Source organism: Mastigoproctus giganteus, chromosome 4 (genome assembly GCF_048544385.1).
Source record: "Mastigoproctus giganteus isolate SK-2022 chromosome 4, ASM4854438v1, whole genome shotgun sequence".
NCBI classification, from domain to species: Eukaryota; Metazoa; Arthropoda; class Arachnida; order Uropygi; family Thelyphonidae; genus Mastigoproctus; species Mastigoproctus giganteus.
This window is the reverse complement of record NC_143578.1, coordinates 68,083,182-68,107,963: the sequence shown is the minus strand read 5'-3', so window position 1 is coordinate 68,107,963 and position 24,782 is coordinate 68,083,182. Positions and strand designations below refer to the sequence as shown.

Below are 24,782 nucleotides of genomic sequence, written 5' to 3'. Positions count from 1 at the left end.
TTATACTAGTCCTTGCCTAGGCCAACTAATTCAGCTATCCTGTAAACAAAGCCCATAAAAATTCCTCCTGCATCATTGATAGGATTCGAATTCAGTCAGTCAGTCCTTTTCCACCCGATTTGAGAGCACGGTCAACTGCTGTGTTACCAGCGAGGGCTACCAAGAAAGAGAAATGGAATCTCTCTCTGGACAAAGAACACCGATTCATGAAATATGCAGCAGTTTACGTTGACGTTCCACTTAGTTGGCACTGCACTGTTCCTATATGACCGTGAGGTCAAAGCCATACTATCGTACACAGCAGTGTCATTGAACTAAATACTGCATATATGACATGACAAGTTATTTCTCCCTTCCCCTACAGTGTTACTGTTCATCTGTGGTGCACTAGACTGACTTATATGCAGATTTCATTACAAGTATTTATGATATTGATATTGTCAATACGAGTAGCATAAATAATCGTAATATTATTTGAGGATTACTGTCCGTATACTTACATCAAAAGTTGTATCCTTAATTCTGATACCACCACTGTATGACTTAAGTGTGAGAAGTGAGCTCTCTCTCTCTCTCTCTCTCTCTCTCTCTCTCTCTCTGAAATAAAGCTATAAACATTAGTTTTCATACATACCTTAAGAGTATTTATTAATGGAGAAGATGAATAAACGAAACTAAATGCTTTCCGCTACAGCCACTTTTATAAATTTATTGCTGTTAACGATATGAAGATTGATGTTAAATTTGCTCACTTCTGACTGTCCGTTATCTGATACCATCTTTGTCCTAGGATGTCTATGTGGACATGTGTATATGTATAGGGCGGCACCTAGAACGTCTGTTCAACTCCGTCTCGTGTCTCTGTGAAGAACAGTATCACTACAAATGGGCCAGATATGTGTGTAACATAGGTTTGTGTGTATTATGTGTGTATTCTGTTGTTGTGTCTGGCCGCTTGGCTACCCAGAAGCATCAGTCACCTGGACAGATGATTCTGGGTACTCGCCCACACCACGAGAAGGTGGGCCAGTTCCAGTAGAGCACGTAATGTCTCAGAAGAGATTCTGACCCACCTATTGATGCCAAAAGGTGGGCCAGGATCCTCTGGGGCCCATTCCAGAGGAAAAGAAAGGAGCAAGAGAGGGAAGAAAAAAAAAAAAAGAAGCCAACCCGTGGTGCTGGTTGAAAAAAAAATTAAAGAAAATATAATATAATAAAAAAAATTAGTGCAAAAAAAAGAAAAAAAAGAGACACATGAGTGATAGTTGGGATTAAAAAAATAATAAATAAATAAATAAATATTAATAATAATAATAAACAATAAATAATAAAATTTAAAAAATAATAATAATAAATAGTAAATAATAAAATTTAAAAAAATAATAATAATAAATAATTTAAAAAAGCTGGTGTTGGTTAAAAAAAACCGGTGCTGGTTGACAAAAATGGAAGAAAAAAAAAAAAAAAGAAGAAGAGAAAAGTAGTCTTAAATAAGTACCGTTGTATCCAGGATAATTCAGATTTGGAACTGGTGACCTTTAGGATCAGTGCAATGACAATTCTTGAGTACATGAGCCATAGAAGAAAATATATTGAATTGTGATGCAATTGTGATTGATTCACGAGTAGCCCAGCACTGCACAGAAATTTATGAGTGGTCACTGAAAGTATATGTTTTGTCATCCAGGATAGCAGGGAAGCAAACTATTGTTCCGCTTACGCAGGTGTATTTGGTGGATTGTTTTGGTGCGCTACTCCGGCGTTGATTCTCTTTCTGCGAGCAAACACCTCGGAGGCAAAGTTCTGAAGAGCTGAGAGATGGTTCTTATTCTGCAGAAGCAACCCCTCCCGCCCTGGAGAGAGACCTGGAACGTCAGTTCGGAGCTTCACCCTAAGATCGTCGTATATTGCACAGTTAAAGAGCAGGTGATTCCAATCTTCTGTATTCCCGCAGCTGATGTAATGCAAGCGAAACTGAAAGAGTTTTTGATTGAGAGAGCCATGTCCAGTTACCAGAAAGGAAGTTTCCATAGTTAAGGAGCACCAAGTTTTAAACGATTTAAAGAGTAAGAAGGTCACATCAGGCAGGAATTTTCTTGTGGCCGCTTCAAGCGGGATAGTGTCCCATCTGATGTGCCAAATGTTAATTAGCTCGTTAAAGCATCATGATTTCTCTTTTTTAGGATCTTCATTTAAATTTAGCTGGATACCCAGTAATTCTGAAGGTATTTGTTTTTTGAGTCGAAAGCAGAGGCCACGATAGATGACAAATAGATCCAACGGAAGGGACCCCGCAATAACTTGCACTGCAGCAGTGGAAACTGTTCTACAGACTCTGAGAATGGAGAGGAGCATGCTCCGCTGGATGGAATTCAGTTTTAACCTCATTTTGGAATTGGTGGCCCGATGAAACCAAGCTCCTGCTGCATAGGTGACTATGGGCCGGAAAACAGCATTATAGTAGAGAAAGAGTGAATTCTTGGAGAGATTCCACTCCCCTCTGGAAATTCTAATCTAGGATGTCTAGGAAACTTAAGCGGAACTTATGTTTATTTTCCCAAGGTTGAAAATGTTACAACAGTATATAATACACTCAGATATGATCCCGCTTGGAACATTCCGATTTTCCTGCAGCTGGCCTTGAAAAATTCAGACCACGTAGATATAGCCGCTGGGAAATGATTCTGCCATTCAGAAAGTTGCAACACTTTAACAGTCAAGTGCACGCTTGTTATGTGTTGTTTACTGGTCTTCTTCAACTGATCTGACTTTAACTCTCTAACAACTTTTACTGAACACACGCAACATTATATTATCTTTAACAGATTTTTACAAAAATCGTAAGAGTTACACGCTCAGCTTTATATACTATGTACTTTGGTTTGTCACGTGTATGTAGTCACTGCTACAAACCAAGCCAATCGTGTACTCCAATGCTGTTGGAAAAATTATCCGTACACATCTATGAAAGAGAAGGAATTTTCAAATACTGTACGTACTTTTTATTAATATCTTGAGAATGCCGCCCTTAACTCAATATAATCGTTTAACTTTAATTTTAAGTTCAATGTTACAATTAAGTCTAAAGTTTGGATTTCGAGCTACTCAGACACACGCTGTGTTGCACGTCGCCATCATTTCAAAAAGTGAAATTATTTTGATATTTCACCTACAAATACTTAGAAATCTCTGGCAGTCAATTTAAAAACCATGATATGGATGGTTCAGTTTCTCGAAGTCGCTTTGTTGAGCTACATCTTGCTTGTTTGTGGACTGTGTTGCCATGGGTTGATAGTAATTTAATGTGATGAATATTATGAGAGAGAGAGAGAGAGAGCCATACACTCCAGGAAAAGAATCCATCGCTGTCCCAATAGACACCGCGCAGTCAGCACAGTGACTATAATCACCAACCTCCCAACACCAGGTGAAATAGGATTCGCATCCCGTCAATGCAGCGAGCACTTTTATGTTTTTTTCCCCGCTCCCTGCTGAGTCAGTCTCAGGAGTGGATAGCAAGGTTTTTTTCAGTCCGGAAACGGGTTTTAGTTCCAGCAAAACAAGCTAATCGACCAGATGATGAACGCAATTTACGGACATAGTACACATGGACAGATGAATTAGTTTTCGGGTAGTCTTAATACGACACTTTACTTTGTCCCAATAAACCCTACTTTAAATACAACAAACGTGATTTTACAGCGGACTGTCCATATTTTTTATTTTTTATTTTTTGAAAAGGGTTAATTTTTTATTTTGCCGTTTTGTTTCAACATACTAATAACGAATCCACATTTCATATTAAGTTATAGTTGTTGAAATGATGTCCCTCGATAATCATCATCCTCCCCACATAGGGAGGAAAACACCTGAGTTCGAACCTCGTCAACGACGGGAGGAACTTTTTGGATCTTTATCACAATGCGGCTGAATTAGTCGGTCTCAGACGAGGGTAGCATAGTGTTTTCTCCCAGAAACTCAGGAGGAAACAATATGCAAACAGCAAATCGACCACATAATACACACAATTTACAGTGCAGTATGGCTTAAGTAGCTGATGCGTCTAAAATCCTACAGCAATAGCTGGAAATTATGTGTCAGAATTTTCTTCAAGCGTTGTATTAAATTTTCGAGGAATTTGAATTCTGATCTGTTCCTGAGTTGGTTAGTATCAATATTTGTTTGACTCCAGTCAACTGAACTTTGCTGATTTTAAGGAGGGTTTTTTTTTGTTTTTTTTTAATGCAAAATCCCCAGCATAGTCCATATTCTTTTGTTAGCATTACGATAACCAAAGAACGTGGAATCTTTCATCCTTCTTTTCAATTTTATTTTTGTTCCTCATTACATTAAATGGATCGTCTATATTCTATAGGACATCCTCTATTGCTTCTTTCCCTAATTTGCGTTTCTTTAGTCCAGAGTGGACTAAACGAATAAGGCGCCTTGTTTCTACATACTAATAACGAATTCACATTTCATCTTAAGTTACAGTTGTTGAAATGATGTCTTCCGATAATCACCATCCTCCCCACACATAGGGATCAGGAGCTTCCAGGTTCGAAGCTTGGCTGGCTCAGATTCAATTTTTTTAGGTCGTCGTACCCGAGTGGTCAACTGAAAGGGTGCATAAATACACAAGTTGTGAGTGCCCAGGGTTCAAGCCTGTAACTACTAATTAAATACGATGCTGTTTATTGTATTCTCTCTCTCTCTCTGTCTCTCTATTTTGTGAACCTCTCTAACCGTGTGGTTGCTCCGGAGTATAAACAGAAATTTATTTTTTAATTTATTTATAAGCATTTTATTCCATTCCATTTTTAACAAAAAGTTGCTGCTAATCGATGTGTCGGTTTTGTTTTATGTGCCTTACTGACAGGCTCACTCGTCAACATGCAATAACAATGAGAAGTTTAATAGTGACTGGTAACTTCACTTGATCATGTTTAAAACGGGTACTAGTCATTTCAGCCGTTACCAGATGCAAAAATTAAAAATTTCCATTTGAGCCGACTTTTCGAAGACGAGAGTCCCTTACTCGGTGTTAGTGAACTGTACCAGAGGACAACTTATACTGTACCACATGGAAGTGGTCTCCTTTCATTCCTCAGTAAATAATTTGTTCTTTATGTTAAATGGCATCTCGTATTGCGGTAATTTGTATGACGCTCTGTGAAAAAATAACTCAGAAAAGTAAAATATTAGGTGTAATAAACAGGTGTTTCCCACATGTAGTCAGTGTAACTTATGAAAGTGGTGTATCTCTACAATGATAGATTATTTTTGGAAGGTGATTGTCTATTATTATGAATCTCGGAGGGCAGAGTCATGAAATGGCATGTGCCTGACAGCAATTACACAAAAAAAAAAAAAAAATCAGTAAAGTTCTTGACATAGTAAAGGATGATCAGTGAATAATTTTACAGAAATAGTAGAGGCTATAGGCATCTCAATTGAAAGGGTGCAAAAACATTCTTCAAATGAATTAGGTATGGTAACAAAGGTTTCTTATGATGGGTATCCTTCCTTATTTTAACGTCCGATGATAACGTCTTTGATTCAAAACTTCTAAGCAACTTTTTCTAATTATCAAACAGTTTCTGAACACTTTCTAGCCAAATATGTAACTATTGATAAAACATAGTATTATCATTACCTAACAGAATCAAAACTATTATAAAAATAATGAAAGCTAGCTGATTCACCACTTCCAAAAAAGGTCATGTCAGCTTGCTTCCATTACTTTTATTACATGGACTCTGGTAGGTAATGATGAAGCTGTTTCTACCATAGTTACATATCTGGCCAGAAAGTTTTCAGGAATTACTTGATAACCAGAAGAAAGTTGCTTTGAAGTTTTGAATCAAAGACGTTTATGACTGGGTGTCAGGGAAGGAGAACCATCAAAAGAAACCTTTGTTATACCTAATTCATTTGGACTGTTTCTCTAACAATTATTTTCTGATCATCCATGACTATTTCATGAACTTTACTGATGTTTTCTGGAGTGAGTGCTGTTGATGGACGTCCGCTACGCTGTTCATCTTCATTGCTAATTCTGCCACGTTTAAATTCATCCATTTAATTTCCAGCGGGATCGCTGTTCACGCGACCTCCCATTCAACGTCCTTTACCCCATGACGAAGGCATTTCGGACCCTGCAATGCTATGTGATTCCGATTCGTCTTCGTGTCCCCTACACCTCCTGCAAGTTTGTCGCACTGGTAGTGAATCACCCTGTATATGGCAACTACAGTATTTATACAGGGGGGTCTCAAAAATATTGGTACAAATGTTTAGGAGAGGTAGGTAACATCTAAAGGAATGTGAATCGCATAGGAACCCATAACCGGAAACGTCACGGGAAAGTAGTAGTAGAGGCACAAGAAGCAGAAATGACACAAGACAGTAATTAGTGGAAAACATTTATTTGACATAATAGGAACAATGGAGTACAAGATGGATGCATTTCATAACGTTACAGATGCTCGAAGGTTCCACCATGAGACACGATGCATGTAAAGTGTAAAGTGTGTTTAGGATCAAGCGGCACCAGGGGTTTCCCCCATCTCCGCGTAGTTTACATTGTGGGTGAACCAGTTGACTGGAAAAGCCAGAGATTCAAAAGTGTATGGACTTTGTATATGTGTGATGCCTTATACCGTTGTTCATCTGGTCATTTAGCCGCCAGACCCCTACTGAGGCCCGACGTTGTCCCACTTTCGCCCCGTGGAGGCAGACCAGGTACTCACAGTATATAATTCACTCTGGCAGGTCCTGCCACCTAATTTCCTGAGATTTCAGTGGCTAAGACCTAAAAAAAAAAAAAAAATCGCGTCGCGGGGAGCGCTAGAAGTCCAAAATGTTGGGCAAAATTAATTTAGATTGGTGATTTTAGATTGTCTAGGGCATGTTCACGTTGCTGTCAGATAGAGTGGGGTGAAGGCTGAAGACTGGGGGGCAGATAGACAGAAATATGGAGCCGAAAGGAAGGCAACTCCAGTTTACAGTGGGGCATGCCCATGCCCCACCAGAGGGAAGAAATAGGGTGGCAGCGGGGAAGGGGACAGCAAATTGTCCCCTCCCCGCTCTGCCAGGAATAGGTAAGACAGTGAGCCAAACAAGGGAGCTGGCTCAAGTTGCCAATGTGGCCTGTGTGCATGAGTGGGAGCAAACCAGACCGTAGGATCAGGTCCACACCATCCAGAAAAACTTGAGGCCCAGCAGAGGCGATCCAATGTTGGTTTGGCTGAATAGGTTTTGCAAAATGTCACAGTTGGGAGTCATTCATGGGACTGTTTTCCCGTCCGGTAGTCAATGTTCTGGGAAGTGGAGTTTTGTCACTTCTCATAAGAGTTCCAGTTTTGTCTTGCATGAAGGATCAAGCAGTGAAACCTGACATCTGGTTGGGGGTCTCTGAGAAGCTTAGTTTGACACATCTATTCGAAGTTTGCAGGCAGAGGAATGGTTCAGCGTCTAGCATACAGGTTCTGGGCAAACTTGGTGAATGCTATATATGAGGTTTCATCTTGTTCCCAGTTTTTGGGATTAAGGCGCACTTGGATGATTAATTCAACACGAAGATCTTCATAAAATTCGCAGTCATACATCTGGTGTCCCCAGGTCTCCACAGAGCCACATGCACACATTGGGTTGTTTGTGTGACACCGACGCAGCATGGATTGGCGGACACGGTCGAACACACCTGGAGTTTCTTTGACAGTAGCAGCAGCGCAGACGAGTCTCGCCACGAGATCCATTTCCGTCTCCACAGGCGGTTCATAAACGATAGATTTGAGAGTCCCCCACAGAAAGAAATCAAGGCTCGATAAATCAGGTGAGCGTGGGGGCCAGGCAACGGGTCCACCACGGCCAATCCATCTACGCCCAAAACGCCTGTTCAAATGGTCACGAACATACCTTCCATAATGGACAGGCGCCCCGTCATGTTGAGGCGCCTCCGTAGCCAGGTGGGAAGGAGCAGCAGTGCGTAGCACACGCTTCTTGATTAGACCGGGGTTCGAGCCCGTCACCACCAAATACGGAGGATGCGGAAAGGTCATTCAGGGAATGACCACCGCATATCCCGGAGCAATATGGCCTTAGTTGCTAATGCTCCTAAAAACCAAATAACAACAACAACAACAACCGTCATGTTGAAACCAAATGTTGCGTCTCATATTTGCTGGAACATCGTCAAGTAACCCTGGTAGAACTTGTTCAAGAAAGATCAGATATTTAGCGGAGTTCATGCGGGATGGTAACAGGTATGGGCCGACTAAGGTATGGGCAGTCACCGACCATACCTGCCCACACATTTATTGCGAAGCGATGTTGTGCCGCATGGGGGCGCACATCGTGTGGGCCCTCTGCTAATCGATACACTAGGTGCATGTCTGCCAGCTCACAGTTCGTATATCGATTCATGCTCTTCGTGCGGCGACTACTGCTTGAATGAGTAAACCAGAAATTTTCCCTCTCGCGAACTGATGAACAGTGCCGTGTACAGACTTACGGTGACGTTTCCGGTTATGGATGCCTATGCGATTCACATTCTTTTAGATGTTACCTACCTCCCCTAAACGTTTGTACCAATATTTTTGAGACACCCTGTATATATACAGGATGTCTCAAAAAGGTGTAACCAATTTTAAATGTTTGTAACAAATGTAATTTTAATGATAGAAACAAAGCCTGCGCTAAATGTGAGAAAACAGATGAAGTTTTTACTGACATTCAACATGTGCACCACTTGTCACACGAACAAAAAGGTGTAACCAATTTTAAATGAGCAATACAAACATGTTGGAGAAAATAGAACAAGATGAACGTGTAATGACACGGATTTGTGGCGCCTCCGTAGCCAGATGGGAAGGAGCAGCAGTGCGTAGCGCACCCTTCTTGATTAGACGGGGTTCGAGCCCGTCACCACCAAATACGGAGGATGCGAAAAGGTCAGGGAATGACCACCGCATATCCCTGGAGCAATATGGCCTTAGTTGCTAATGCTCCTAAAAGCCAAATAACAAACAAACAACAACACGGATTTGTTTCACGGACAAGTGCACATTTCATGTTTCGGGAAAGGTGAATAAGCAAAATGTCAGAATTTAGGGGACTGAAAACCCATACTGCGCGCAAAAGTATCAGCGAGATAGCCCAACGGTGAATATGTGGTGTGGCATCATGGTTGATCGTGTTATTGGACCCTTTTTCTTTCAAGAAGCGACTGTGAGAGCGGATAATTACCAGGACATGCTTGAGCTTTATGTGTATTCTCAATTGGATGAACTGCCAAATAGTTGCCACGTTCTCCAGATTTATCTCTTTATGATTTCTTCTTATTGGGATTCCTCAAAGACAGTCTACGAGACCCCTGTTGCAGACACAGACTTAAAGCGCAGAATTACAAATGCAATTACCATGATTAAGCGTGACATCCTTGAAAAAACATGGGATAGACTTTATTACCGATTAGATATTGTTCGTTTGACAAGTGGTACACATGTTGAATGTCAGTAAAAACTTCAACTGCTTTTTCACATTTAGCGCAGGTTTTGTGTTTCTGTCATTAAAATTACATTTGTTACAAACATTTAAAATGGGTTACACCTTTTTGGGACACCCTGTATATATATAAACCATGATTTTTTTATTTTTTGTGAACGGAGAGCACGGTTGTCTCAGTTGGGTCCCATTTAACAGCTGTAATAAATACTAAGAAATTAATTTAAATGGAATAAAAATTGTTATTTTTATTCCATTTAAATAAGCTGTTATTGTCTGTGAAATGGTTGTGATTCATTCCCTTATTAGCCAGGTTTTACACGAAATAGCAACACAGGCACAGGAAACGTCACTGATTTTCAAACACTTATTGATTTTCAAATATGGCGGAAATGAAAGTAAACAGTCCTATAATCTCGTTTCCAACATCCATACGTCTACAGCAGACGACGCTCCTAATAGCAAGCTCCCGGGTTCAGAAAGCATTCTTCCGTAGCCTTCACCACCTTGCTCTCTATCCATGTTAGTACGTAACCTCTTCGCTTCTTACCTCGCGAGGCACTCCCTACAGAGAGAACCAGCTGGACGACATTCCTATTGGTTAGCGCGTATGTGTACACCTACACCACGTGGGTTATGTGTACATGCACGCATAGGAGAGAGGATAGGGCGGCAACAGGTGGTGGAAGCAGTTGTATTGGAATACCGGAAGCGCCCGTGTTTCGTCGTACGAAACACGAAGTATGGCCATAGATCGCAAATATGAATACACGTCCGAAGTTAATATTCACCACGCCAACTACATGAAGAACTCCAAAGCCATCGGCGTCCTGTGGGGGGTTTTTACAATCTGTTTTGCCATCATCAATGTCGTCGTCTTCATTCAACCACACTGGCTGGGGGATACGCAGCAGAGCAAGGGCACGGGACACTTTGGACTGTGGCAGGCATGCAGGATGGTGCAAGACGGACAGGACATTTTGTGCGAAGGAAAACTTACAGACTTCAGCTCCATTCCATCGCCAGCGTTCCGAGCAGCTACAGTATTTATCGGTCTGTCGGTGGTTATCATCCTACTCTGCATTTGCTGTATGGTCCTCTTCTTTGTTTTCCACTCCTCCACCGTGTTCCATATCTGCGGATGGATGCAAGTATTCTGCGGTAAGTATCAGTTTGGTATTCTATCAAGATTTGCTTAACATTGTGCATTATTTTAATAACATTTCTATGTCTAGAGTTTTATTACTATTTTTCACGCACAGCGACTATTAGAATAAGCATGGAAAGTTTTACTGATGCACTATTTATAAACTCTGTCACTATTACTCTCAGTCTTCTCAGGTAAGTTCATCTCGATTCAACTTTAATTAGAGTTAAAAATAAGTTGCTTATCAAACGTGACATCAAGAAACTGTCAGAAAATACATCATACGTCGCATACAAAATGAAATGCCTCATTTCGGAGTAAATAGATAAAGAAAGAACAAAATATTGATTTCACACGTCACTTCACAATCTTGTTATTACAGAACGTCATAATGGATCGCGTGCGCGCGAGCAGCGTGTGTGGCAATAATAGAAACTGACAACATGTATCTTTAATTATCTCATAGCCCACGTGAAAATCAGTCTTCTGTATTAAATAGAACGATCTGCTTACATGAAAACAGGCACTTCCTGATTCAAATATCATTTTATCGCCAAGTGAAGTATAACCGAGTTTTTGTTTTGTTTTTACGCTTTCGGTGTTGTGTGACTCATCTCAAGTCCCACTGCTGAAAAAAGATAGGACCGAAGAGAGAGCGATATCACATTTTTCCCGACTACATAAGTACAGAGTGTAAACAATTACCTTTTCTTTTGGTGAATTGATTAAGTAGTCATAACCCAAGAGTTTGATATAATTCAAATTTCTAAGTAATTTTAGGCTTCGCCTAAAACTATATAAAATAAAGCAATGGGATTGTAATTGATGAAAGCTTAATTTGATAAAGCCAAACGAGAAGTAAACGTAGCTAAAAATTTATACTAAAATGTAAATAAAAATAAATAAACAAACGGTTCTGATAGTTACGCTTTTAATTTTACGAAATAAATAAACAAACGGTTCTTAAATTCTATACAGTGGGACCAACTGATGGTGTTACCAACAACAAATTCTAAGTGGGAAGCATTCAAGGAATTAATCGTGGAAGCTACTAGACGTTTCATAACTATTAAGAAATATTGTTCAAGGTTTAGGCCTAAATGTTGTCAAATGAACCAATGAGACTCGTGGCATAGAAGAAAAATGCATGGGATGCATATAAATTATCAGGCGACACAGAAGCCTGTGGCAGCTAGTCTGTAATCAAGTCAAAAAGGAGATTAGGCAGGCGAAGGCAGATTACGTGAAATCTTTGGCAAAGATGCTAAGAAAAACAGCAAGGATTTCATTAGATATATAAATTCGAAAAGGATGGGGATGAATCAGATTGATCCATTTTAATATCGATGGTTCGGCTGTTGATGATCCTGCTCAGATAGCAAACAAACTGAATGAGTATTCTGCATCTACATTCACACATGAGGAGTTATTAAGGAAGGAAAATGCCAGAAGGTTATCACATTGTAGCAGAGTGCTTAATGATTTTGTAATAACTGAGTGCAAAGTGGAGGAGAAATTGCTGAAGTTAAGCATAAGAAAGGCACCTGGGGAGGATGAGATCTATCCAGTTATATTAAAGGAGGCGGCGAAGGAACTAAGCAAACCCTTATCTCATAATTATGAGAGCATTCTTGGACTCAGGAGAGGTCTCCACAAACTGAAGAAGTGCAAATGTATCCACAATTCACAAAGGGGATCAAAGGGTGACATGAGTAATTACAGACCAGTTAGTTTAACTTCTATTCCGGGTAAAATAATGAAGTCACTAGTTAAAGATGCATTGCACGATCATCTAGACAAGACTGCAGTAATACTTAAGACACAGCATGGGTTTGTTAAGGGAAAGTCTTGTCTGACAAATTTTATTGGATACTATGATGTGGTTGTAAAGGAACTAGATACAAAAAATAATTTTGATATCATATATTTGGATTTCAGGAAAGCTTTTGACACTGTTCCGCATGGAAGACTATTGTACAAATTGGAGCAGAATGGTATTAAGGGTAAGTTGCTACAATGGATAAAAGAATGGTTGAGTGGGAGAAGACAGACGGTGGTAATCGACGGACGCTGCTCTTCGTGGACTAATGTTATTAGTGGAGGAGTCCCAAAGGGTTCGGTGTTGGGCCCACTGTTGTTTTGTATATTTATCAATGATATTGATAAAGGTATATCAGGCTTAGTGTTGAAGTTTGCAGATGATACAAAGGATGGCAGGGTTGTTAATGACAGTAATGGCAGTGTGCTACTGAAACAGGATCTAGAAAATTTGTGCAGATGGGCTGAGAAGTAGCAACTGAAGTTTAATATTGACATGCAAAGTACTGCATGTGGCTAGATGTAACCACAGAAAAACGGTTGGTTGGGGATTTATTTGGCGCATCATCTATGGCCATAGTGCGCCCCAGAGGAACGTGCCAACTGTGTGCTACTACACTTAGGGTGGTAGAAAATGAAAAAGACCTGGGAGTAATTGTGCAGTCAGATATTAAGTTTTCTGAGCAATGCAGACAAGCTGCAAGAGCAGGTAATGAGGTTTTGTCAATGATATACAGGAATTTTGCTAGCAAGGAAAAGGAGGTGATTGTCCCTTTGTATAAGGCAATGGTTAGGCCACGCCTTGAGTACTGCATACAGGTCTGGAAGCCTTATTTTAGGAAGGATGTAGATTTGCCTGAGCGTGTACAGAGAAGAGCAACAAGATTGGTGAGGGGAATGAAGGGGTCCTCTTACCAAGAAAGGCTTAAGTACTGCAAATTGCAGGGCTGGAGACTAGGCACCTGCACGGTGATCTGATTGAGGTGTATAAGGTCTTGAATGGGTTGAGCACGCTGAATTCTGATGGGATTCTTCCACTTGCTCAGATTACGAACCTAAGGGGGCATAAATTCAAATTGAGGAAAGACAGTTGTAGAATAGATGTGCATAAATTTGCCTTTAGCTAGCGGGTGGTTAATTGCTGGAATAAAGTTCCATCTGCAGTTGTGGAAGTTGATAGGTTAAATAAATTCAATGGGGAACTGAACAAACAATTAAAGAGGGAATGGTTGTGTGGATTTTTTATTATTTTTTTTTTTTTTTGGCTGATGCTTCATAAGCTCATAAGCTTGCTTTCTTGCATCACATGCCACTATTACTATAGTTGGCCGATCGGACTAGCCAGGCGGGTAAAGTGCCTGCTTGGCAACCCAAAGGTCAAAAAGTGTAAAGTGTATTTAGTGTCTAACGGCACTAGGGGTTTCCCCACATCTCCGCGTTGCTTTCATTGTGGGTGTACCAGTTCGCCGGGAAGGCCAGAGATTTAAAAGTGTGTGGATATTGTACACGTATAGTGTTGTGTTCTGTTGTTCATCTGGCTGTTTAGCCGCTGGACCCCTACTGAGGCCCAAAGTTGCCCACTCTTCGCCCCGTGGAGGCAGACCAGGTACACCAGTATTTTTAGATAAGTACTCTGGCAGGTCCTCCCACCTAATTTCCTGAGATTTCAGTGGTTAGGACCTATATATATATATATATATATACTGTATATATAAAAAAGGGGGGTGGATAAACGCTTGAATCTAGTTAGGCCGAAAGAGTTTGCAAGTGTCTCGAGTTTGGCATTTAAAATTTTTCGTTGTGTGGGGTATTCGCTTTTCGCTGACGAGATAGGTAGAGTATGGGGGAGAGACAGAAGGCTGGGGGAAAAAGACAGAAATATGGGGTCAGTAGGGAAGGCGACCCCAGGTATATCAGTTGGGCATGCCCTTGCCCCACCAGAAGGAAAAGGGGGAGCAGAAAGACCGTCCCCTCGCCCCACCAGGGATGGGGGAGAGAAAGTGGGCCGGGAAAGGAAGCCCCTCCCAGTTCGCCATAGAGGCAATTTGCAATGCCCTCCAGCAAGTGCAGTCCGATGATGACTCGTTGGTGGGGCCTAGTCCTTTTCTAGGTGTGTGGGTTCATCCTGGGAGCGATGACATCCTGGCTGGTGCCACTCCCATTGGTTCCTAGGTTGATGCTGTTTCAGTGATAGTATTGGTGCTCCATGTATTCTGCTGCATATTACGCCGTTTGTCCTTAGTATTCGAACCGGTGACCTTTGGGTCACCGGTTTGAATACTAAGGACAAACGACGAAAAATACTAAGGACAAACTCTGATCCAAGCCCGAGGCGAGATTCGAACCGGTGATCTATGGGTCACCGGTTCGAATCTCGCCTCGGGCTTGGATCAGAGTAAAAATGCAAAAACTTTGGGAGGGGCATTATGGCCACAGAAGCCGATGCGCCAACAACTAACAAAAAAAAAAAAAAAAAACTATGGTTAACCCTGCAGCAGTGGTTCAGTCTTTTTCTCTTCACGAACCTCTTGAATAAAAATAAATTTTGCAGTGAAAACAATGTTTTCGTAACGTACAATATAATATAATACGTTTACAATAAAATCTGAACTCTGATTTTGTCATCAATTTGAAGCTAGGCACTAATAATATTAAAATATAATTCTAGAAACATAATTAAGAGCTAAAAACGAAGCCATTTAGCTAAAACTAATGAGAAACCTGGACTTTATTTCGAAGACATATTCGGCTGAACAGACTAGAGGTATGTACAGTCTTAAATCTACTCTTGCAGCAAGCTTGTTTGGAATATTTTGACTTAATCCAGGGTTAAAATGAAAATACTTTCTATTGGATGTATACGAAAAGACGATAAGAACTTTAACTGCTATTTTCACAAATCACTGGATATTCTTGACTAAAAAAGAGGCATTAGAAACAATCTTGAAGTAATTAACTGAAATTTCTATAAATTTTTATTTCTGAATATTTTAATAAATTAGAAGGAAACTGAAACAATGGTTAAGAACTGTAGAATCTAGAAAGTGAAAATAATGCAATTAATTACCTTTTTTTTCGCTAACCACTGGCTTGAAAAAGCTGGCCTACAGTATCTGTTTGTTCTTTGTAATCTTTTAAAGATTTTAACTCAAAAAAAAAAAAAAAAAAAAGAGAAACTTTGAGGTTAACATTTTTCTTTATACACGCTTAATTTATTTAATACAATACAGACGAATTCTCTCTTAACATATATTTCCAAATGGTATTTACCACATGCGAAATGTAGTTTTAAAGGCGCACTGCAATGTCTCATACATCCTATATTCACACAAACTTAAGGTGTAGAAGTGCTGGCATTGCCTAATTTACATTCGTCATTGATCCCAAAAAATATTGTATAAGACGTTGTGACAAAAGTTCCTGTCTTTTGCTGTTACACCCAGATGAAGGCGATTAAAAACTTGAATCTTTGTCTTTCTCTCTCTCTCCCTCTTTTTAGAAATTTAAGTTTTTTTTTTTTTTTTTTTTTTTTGCAGTGAGTTGCTCTCAAACACAATTCAGATATCCTTGCAATGGTTTCCGAAGAAAGCGAAAGGATAAGATTTAAAACGTTTCAGTGCCTATACTGAAGGCCTGTAATAAGAAAACTGAGCTACCGTAAAATCTCAAAAGATTTTAAATATTTGTTTCTGATCGCAGTCCTTACTCATTATTGAACAATCTAATGCTTTATGTAGATATTGATGTGCTTATTTTAATTGTAATCAACAGTCTTGCTAATCAGAACATAGGTGGAGTGAGGTCAATTGATTTATAAGAGTTGTTAGTTTCTGGGCTCTGTACCACAAAAACCGCTCCATCCCCCTCCGTTCTATTGTTTTGTGGTGATCATTTCCCCTTATCAGGTTGTTTGGACACGTTACCTGTGTTTATCAACTCGACGCTAGATAAACACACAAAGTGATTGTGATTAATAATACAGACACAGGCTGTTCTATATTACTGATCTTGAGGTCCACCTACATGCCCATTGTTAGAGCCTCGGTAGTTCTTCCTACTTCCTTATCAATCAGAACTATTAGACTGCATTGATATATTTTACAAGATACAACAAACTATTAATATACGCTCCCTGCATAACAGCTATCACTTATCTCTGTACGCCACGCTTATAGAGGAAGAGATAAAAGGTATAGGACAATTGTTTTTCCCCTATCTGAAGCGAATACTAAAATGTACGTTGAATTTGAAAGGTCTATAAGTATATACAAAATTGTCGGCAGATTGTACAAGTCCGGATTAGTCTGGGAGAAAAATCTGTTTCAAAAACATTTGTTACACAACGTGCCTAACTGCATTAAATTCAGATTCCCCACAGGGCTGTGTTTTTAAACTTGAGATATAAATTTTTGGTTAACTTTGTCAAACATTGACGAGATTGCGTTAAATAATCACTTTGGTCAGGTGATCAAAAATTTATACACTCCGTAGTGAAGCTAATGAAAGTTACTTAGTTTTATTTGCAAGATAATTTGCAACAAAATTATACATCTCCACTTCTTTGTTCGGAGGGAGACTAAAGAAAACAAATGAGCCATGTTTTATACTAAGTGGTCACTTTATTAGGTGCATCTACTCGTTTCGTGAATTGTTGCATTCCTTCAATAACACATCACTTGTTTATACTGTGCGACATAAAACAGGTGGGCAGATACGTAAGGATGCTGTAGTGGGCAACTCACCGGGACAAAATAGGCATGACAAAAGATTTAAGTGATTCTAACGTGACAGAGCAGTCTGCACAAGATATGCAGTATACTAATACCGCATACGGTGATACTGCATATATATTGTGCGGTATGCAGTATACTCATACCGCATACTGTGATATTGCATATATTGTGCGGTATGTAGTATACTCATACCGCACAACATATGCAGTATGGGTATCTCGTAAACTGCACCCATGCTGGATATTACATGTTTCAGGTGTATCGAGATTGGTTCAATAACCAAAATACATCTAACGAACGAAGATCCAGTTGTCTGAAATAGGGATGATGCGAGAGGCCAATGGAGACTGCCAACCTGTGCAGGGTAACAGAAAGGCTAGTCACTTCAGAGCCATTTCAGAACGCACAGCTTCGTACTGTGTCTTGGATGGCTATCGCTGCCGACGGCCAAAGCCGGTTTCACTCTTGTTAGCAAAAAACAAGAAAGTATGGTTACATAGTGACATAGTATTTAGGGTCAGGCACCACCAGTGGTTTCCCAAATTTGCGCCGTATGTACTCTGTAATGAAATACAGAACTACTGAAAAAGCCAGGAAAATGTGTAGTGTCTGGTTTATGTAATACAGTGTTTTGTCCTGTTGTTGTTTCTCTGACTTCTTGGCGGCAGGGCCCTAGTGGGGACCCTATGTTGCCCGCCACCACCGCTGGGAGGTGAGTCACGCTGCTCTGACTGCTGGTCGCCATCAGGATCGCCTGAGCTTTCTGGACGCAGACCAATAAAAAAAAAAAAAAAACAGAAAGGGGGGGGTTCACATAGTAGTGCGTAGTGTTAAGGTCAGGCGCCACCAGTGGGTTCCCACATCTGCACCATATGTACGCTGTGAAGAGATGCAGTAATACTGTAAATTCCAGAAAACTGTTCTATGTTGAATTGTGTTAGGTTCTGTTGTTGTGTTCTGGCATTTGGCCGCAGGGCCCTGGTGGGACCCCACGTTGCCTGCACACCGCTAAGAGGTAGGCTGCTCATTGTTCTCTGGCTGGTCTCCGTCAGGGTCTCCTCAGTGGGGAACAAGTAAAAAAGAATGTGGATAAAAGCTAAGGTGGAAAAGGTGTGTAGGAACACCAACACAGAACAGTGGAGGGTTGGATAAAAATTGCCAGGTCTGACGAATCCCAGTCTTTCTGTTTCACGCGGATTGGAGGATGGACGACATATGGCGAAGATAGTATGAGTTCGCGGACTCATTCTGGCTAGTATCATCAATACAAGGTGCTGGTGGCTGGACCCAGGAGCTCTCATCTGGTGAGTATGGGCTTGGCACACCCAGGGTCCTGAGCTGGATATCATCATTCTTCTCTTTCTTGGTGATTTCCTTTTACTTTTATCTCTCTCTCTCTCTCTCTCTCTCTCTCTCTCTCTCTCTCTCTCTCTCTCTCTCTCTCTCTCTCTCTGTCATGGTAACTCGGGGAATATTTTTTTTCTTGGCTTGTGCAGAATAGAGCCTCAGGCTTCCTTGCACCATGTAGCTAATAATAATAATAATAATAATGGTGTGCGGAGGGTTTTCGTGGTGCACATTCGGCTGTTTGAGACCAATGGAACAACATTGGATTAGACAGGTTATGTAAGGTGTAAAGTGTGTTTAATGTCAAACGGCACCAGGGGTTTCCCCATCTCCGCGTTGCTTTCATTGTAGGTGTACCAATTCACTGGGAAGGCCAGAGATTTAAAAGTGGATGGATATTGTATGAGTGTAGTGGTGTGTATCGTTGATGCGACAGGTTATCTGGGAATTTTTTTCCGACTTGGCATATCGCTTCATAACTGCAGTGTATGCATCTGCGAATGGATTCTGTTAGGATAATGCTCCATTTCATAAGGCGAAAAGCGTACAGGACTGAGTCCAGGAACATTAGAATGAACTCAACTACTGTGGTGGTTCGCAGCCATCAGATCTCAATCCGATTGAGCACCTGTAGGATAAGGTGGAACTAGTTCTTCGGAATAGATATCCGCAACCACTGTCTAATTTGAAATTGTGGGAAGCAATTGATCGGCATGAACCAGCATCATTGTGGCACACTTTCGACAACTTGTTGCGTCCATGCCCCTGGGAATTCAAGCTGTTCTGTGGGCTAAATGGAGACCTGCTCGCTATTAGGTAGTTAAACCTAATAAAGTGTTGTCCATTTAGTGTGTGTGTGCGCGCGCACACACACACACACACACATTACGTAATATATATATATATATATATATATATATATATATCGTAACTGTTTAAAGAAACTGGTCAACCCACTCTCCTCTAAGCTTTGTGTGTGTGTGTGTGTGTGTGTGTGTGTGTGTGTGTGTGTGTGTGTGTGTGTGTGTGTGTGTGTGTGTGTGTGTGTGTGTGTGTGTGTCCTTAGCTTGAGATAATTACAGGAGTAATGTTTACCTGCCGACGTCCATGTTTACCGTGCAATGTTTCTATTCTGAGTTACTATGCCGTTGATTTCTAAAGAGGTCAGTACCAGACCAGTCTGTTTCTTCGACAACACACCACACAACGACATGTCAGAAGCCAGCGCTGCTTTTTATTATCATTGCCCAATAGTAATGATAAAAATATTATTTTATAAATAAAACATGCTCGTACACAGGCTTTAGACGTTCTCAGGTTGGAATGGGGATATAAATATTTCAAACAACGAGTACAAAAACAACATTAATCTTACTCTCCATCGTTTCTGTATTCGGTTCACTTAAAACATTCCTTGGTCACGTCTCCAAACTAATCATTCCTTCACCTTTTATTTTTAGTTCAAAGTTTGCCATCACGCGTTAACTTCTTTTCGTTTCAGGGACAAATACGATTATTTGTCATATTATTTCCTCTCAGATCTGCAGTATCACATGCGTAGACGACATTTTAATAGTTTTGCTTACTCTGCTGTGACTTTCTTAGCTGCATTTTTTTTCTTTTCTACTTCCCTAAAAGGCAATTTAAAACATTTTACTGCAGTTTGCGGCAAAAAAATATAAATTATTCTTTTCTAGAACAACTCTTGTTAATGTTTTGTAGATTAAATTGTTTGTTTTCTTTTAAAATGAAAAGAAAGATCATGAGCGCTATTGCGCATTTCAAACAGTGAAGAACAGAGAAGAGCAAAAGAAAACGCGAAAAGATTGCTGCACACGTTGCTCGCGATCCTAAAATAAAACTGCCATTCTCTTAAAATAAATAAATAAAACCAACCGTCGTTGGCGTTTTACATCCCCATTTTTCAGGTGTTAAAAAATAAGTTTTAGAAAGGCTTTGATCTTTCAAATTGTAAGGCTACCATGGCAAGTTGCTTTATGCCTCGCTACTAACAAGTAACACTTCTCGAAAAGAGTTTGAATTAATAACACTACTAATGCAAAAATAATTTTCGGATTCAGAAAATTTTATTCATTTAATAAAAATAATTATAAACAATTAAAAATAATTTTTACTTGTTTATCTCGCATTTCGAAATACCGTATTACTATTGACACCTTTTCGCTTCTACCGTCTTGTAACCTTATATTATCACTGGGTTGCCAATGCTGAATGTTGGGTGCCTAGCTTTCCACCGATTAATTGCTATTAAGTACTGAAACGGCCCTCGGGTACCTACCTACCCACCCACCGAAGAAGGGCCAAATAGCCATGAAACGGTGCCGTCTGGGGGGCCTGATGGCCACTGAGTTTCCTCGAATAGGTAACAACAATCTTCTCAACTGGGGAAGCGTTTCCTATTCGAGGAATATATGAGCTTTGAGTGTGAGTTGAAGGAGCAACTGTCCCTTTCTTCCTTCTAGGGCATTTCTTTCCTCTACCTCTCCTACTATCACCTTCCTACATCCTTATTGCTTTTCTTAGTCTAATAGGGATAGTATGAGGATAACCGAGAACTATTATCCCATACCATATTTCAAAACGGCCCTCGGGTACCTACCCACCGAAGAAGGGCCAAATAGCCCTGAAACGGTGCCGTCTGGGGGGGGGGTCTGATTGCCACTGAGTTTCCTCGAATAGGTAACAACAATCTTCTCTACTGGGGAAGCGTTGCCTATTCGAGGAATATATGAGCTTTGAGTGTGAGTTGAAGGAGCAACTGTCCCTTTCTTCCTTCTACGGCATTTCCTTCCTCTACCTCTCCTACTATCACCTTCCTACATCTTTATCTCTTTCTAAGTCTAATAGGGATAGTATGAGGATAACTGAGAACTTTATCCCATACCATATTTCAAAACGGCCCTTTGTGGAGGGTCTGATGGTCACGGAGTTTCCGAGAATAGGTAACAACAGTCTTCTCTACTGGGGAAGCGTTGCCTGTTTGAGTCGAAGGAGTAACTACCCTTTTCTTCCTTCGATGGCATTTCTTACTATCACCTTCCTTCATCTTTGTTGCTTTCCTAAATCTAATTGGGATAGTATGAGGATAACAGAGATCTTTCTCCCATACCATATTTGAAACGGCCGTAGGTGAGGGAATGAATAGCACAATAATAAATGACATTATACAAGTGCTTTTCTTTTTCGAGAACTGTTAGTAGCGAGGCATAAGGCAACTTGTCATGGTAACCTTACAATTTGAAAGATCAAAGCCTTTCTAAAACTGATTTTTTAACACCTGAAAAAAATCTAGGATGTAAACGTAGCTTTAATGTACTGTATTGAATAAAAAAAAAAAAAAAAAGTTTATTTATTACTGTTTAAATGGCCGGTATCGAGAATAATGTGCCCGAAAATTAAGCGCAACTCATCGTAATGGTTTACTGTATTCCAAGATACTTAATTAATGTTCATGGTGCGTGTTAGAAACTGGCAGGTTTGTTTTATGTCATGTCAGCAAGGGAGCGACGTTTACGAGGAGACTAACATTGTGAAAAAGGAAAAGAAAAAAATATATTTCATTTTATTTATTGTTAATTTGTATCGAGTTCACAACTGAGCACTTGTTTCAGTCTCCTGGTTAGAAGGGGGGGATACGACGACACGTGCAAACACTAAAGGATTTAATGCAGTTAGTCAGAAAGAGGACGTACTTTCGGATAACTGCTTCAGGCGCAGAAATACATTCCCCCAACTCTCCTCTTCCAGCAGCTGTAATTCATTTCAGGAAATGTAGGTCATTGCAGTATTCTGATGTTCGGGAGTTAACTGAATTTTCATGTCATATTCGGATTACTGTGTTAAATTACATCAGGACAGCAAATTTCATAAAATATATAGGCAGTTTAAATAAATTAATTTTCTGTTTATACTCTAGGATGACCACACGGTCAGAGGAGTTCACAAGATACAGAGCCTGATGTAGCCGAGTGGTCAGGAAAGAGAGTGCAGTAGCACACGCTCTTTGATAGATGTGGCATTCTGAAGGACACATAACATGGCTTTGTTAAGGTCACGAGTTACTTTTGAAACAGTAACTCATGAGCTTGATTTAGGGAATAATTCCAACATAGTTTATTTGGATTTTAGCAAACCATGTTTTCAGCAAATCCCTCACGAGAAGTTGCTGTATAAGCTTGAACAAGTTGGGATTACTGGTACGATTCTAAGATGGATTGCTGGGTGGCTGCATGTAGAGGGTTGTGATTAATGGATATTCTTCGGATTTGTGTAACATCAGGAGTGGGGGTTCCTCAAAGATCGGTTCTTGGACCACTGTTGTTTTTCATTTTCATAAATGATATCGACGAAGGGATGGAAGGCGTGATGTCAAAATTTGCAGATGATGTTAAGATTGGCAGAGTCGTTAATGATCAGTGCCAAGCAGCGCTCCTTCAGGATGACTTGAACAGACGTCAAAGGTTGTCAGAGAAGTGGCAGCTATATTTTAATGCTGCTAAATGCAAGGTGCACTTGGGAATAGTAATCCACAAATAAATTATACACTTGGTGGGGTTGAATTAATAATAGTGGAGGAAGAAAGAGATCTGAGAGTTACAATATGAGCAGATATGAAGTTTATGGATAGTGTAAACAGGCAGCCAGGAAAGCCCATGGTATCATATCGATGATTTATCGATTTATAGAGATAGCGCAGTCATAATCCCACCGTATAAGGCAATTGTAAGACAACATTTGGAATACTGTGCTCAAATATGGAGACCTCATCTGAAAAAAAGACACTGAGCTTCTTGAAAGGGTCTAAAAGGCGGGAAACTGGAATGGTGAGATTGGCAAAAGAAAGACCATACGAGGAAAGACTGATTGTGTGGGCTACAGAGCTTGGCAACCAGGCATCTCAGAGGTGACCTGATCGAGGTTTATAAGGCTCTGAGAGGGATTTAGTAAAATGAATGAAGCTGGAATTCTCAGTGTTCTAAGGAATTTCGGAACTAGGGATCATAAATTCAAATTACAGGGCTTGAGGTTCAGATTAGATAGTAGGAAGTTTTCTTTTAGCCAGCGAGTCGTTGATAGCTGGAACAAGTTGCCCTCGCAGATAGTTGAGGCTGACAATTTGAATAAATTCAAAGGTCAACCGGATACCTATCTGTGAGAGGAGGGAAGTATTTTCTTATCTGGTGGGTTGGTTTTTTTTTTTTTTTTGCGCCAGTACAACAAAAGCCTGTGGTGACAAATGGGCCTGGAGTACTGGGGTCCATAGTTTAACAAATAGATATTTATTTACAGTATACCCAGTATAAAATAAAATATAAGTACAATTTCAGTAGCTTTCGGAACTCGTGTCCCTTTATCAACTGACAAATTTGAATACATTACAAGCAAAGTGTGGCACGTTACTCATTCGTCATTGTTGTAGCACGGACGTGTGCTGCCTTGCGCCAGTGATCATCCATCAATAAAACGGTTGTCTCCAGGATTGGATGTATACGCATGCCTTTCTGGCGATTTAATGCCTTAGGGTTGTTCATTATGTTTAGTGACTCTAGCCATAGGCGGTGGCGAAAGTGTCGCGCGTGGTCCACTATCTCAAAGTCGCGCTTGGGGTCAAGATCGTGGTTGGTAGCCCAAAAATGTTCTGCAAGCGCGGACTGGTCAGTTTCGGCAAGCCGGATTGCTCTGTCGTGTTCCGTGAGGCGATCCTGGAGACGTCTCGATGTCTCACCTACGTAGCAACTGTTACAGGCCCTACAGGTGATACGGTACACTACATTGCTGCGTAAGACAGGTGTGACAGGGGTCTTCACACTGGAGACAAGTGAACGAAGGTTCCTACCTGGTAATTGTACACATTTGATGTTGTAACTTCTCAGGATCTTCGAGATACGTCCTGACACTCCTGGATAGTACGGAATGTAGGCGGATGATATGCCGACTTGCTTCGGAGGTCTTGGGTTGGAAGTAAGTTCTTGTGCCTGTAACAAGCATCTGTTTAGTACATGGGATGGATAACCGCATCTGGTTAGGTCCGCCTTCACACGGGAGATCTCGTTACGTCTAATTGTGTCGGTGCTGGAATGGCTCCAGGCCCTGGAGAACAGGGTGCGGGCAGTGCTATTGAGATGGCTTGACGAGTTTTAAACCATATCTCCGCACATACATTCAGACAGGGAAACTAAATCAATTCAATTACAACAAAACGAAGAAGT

At 40.5% G+C, this 24,782-nt stretch overlaps 1 protein-coding gene across 1 annotated transcript in view; it reads left to right on the top strand.

The window, feature by feature from the left end:
- Positions 1-10,146: 10,146 nt before the first annotated feature.
- Positions 10,147-24,782, top strand: part of LOC150086814 (LHFPL tetraspan subfamily member 3 protein-like) — a 108,979-nt gene continuing 94,343 nt past the window's right edge. Inside the window, exon 1 of the mRNA XM_090372771.1 lies at positions 10,147-10,668. Coding sequence (XP_090228897.1) covers positions 10,251-10,668 — 418 coding nt within the window. The 5' untranslated portion in view covers positions 10,147-10,250. The remainder of the gene's footprint in view (positions 10,669-24,782) is intronic.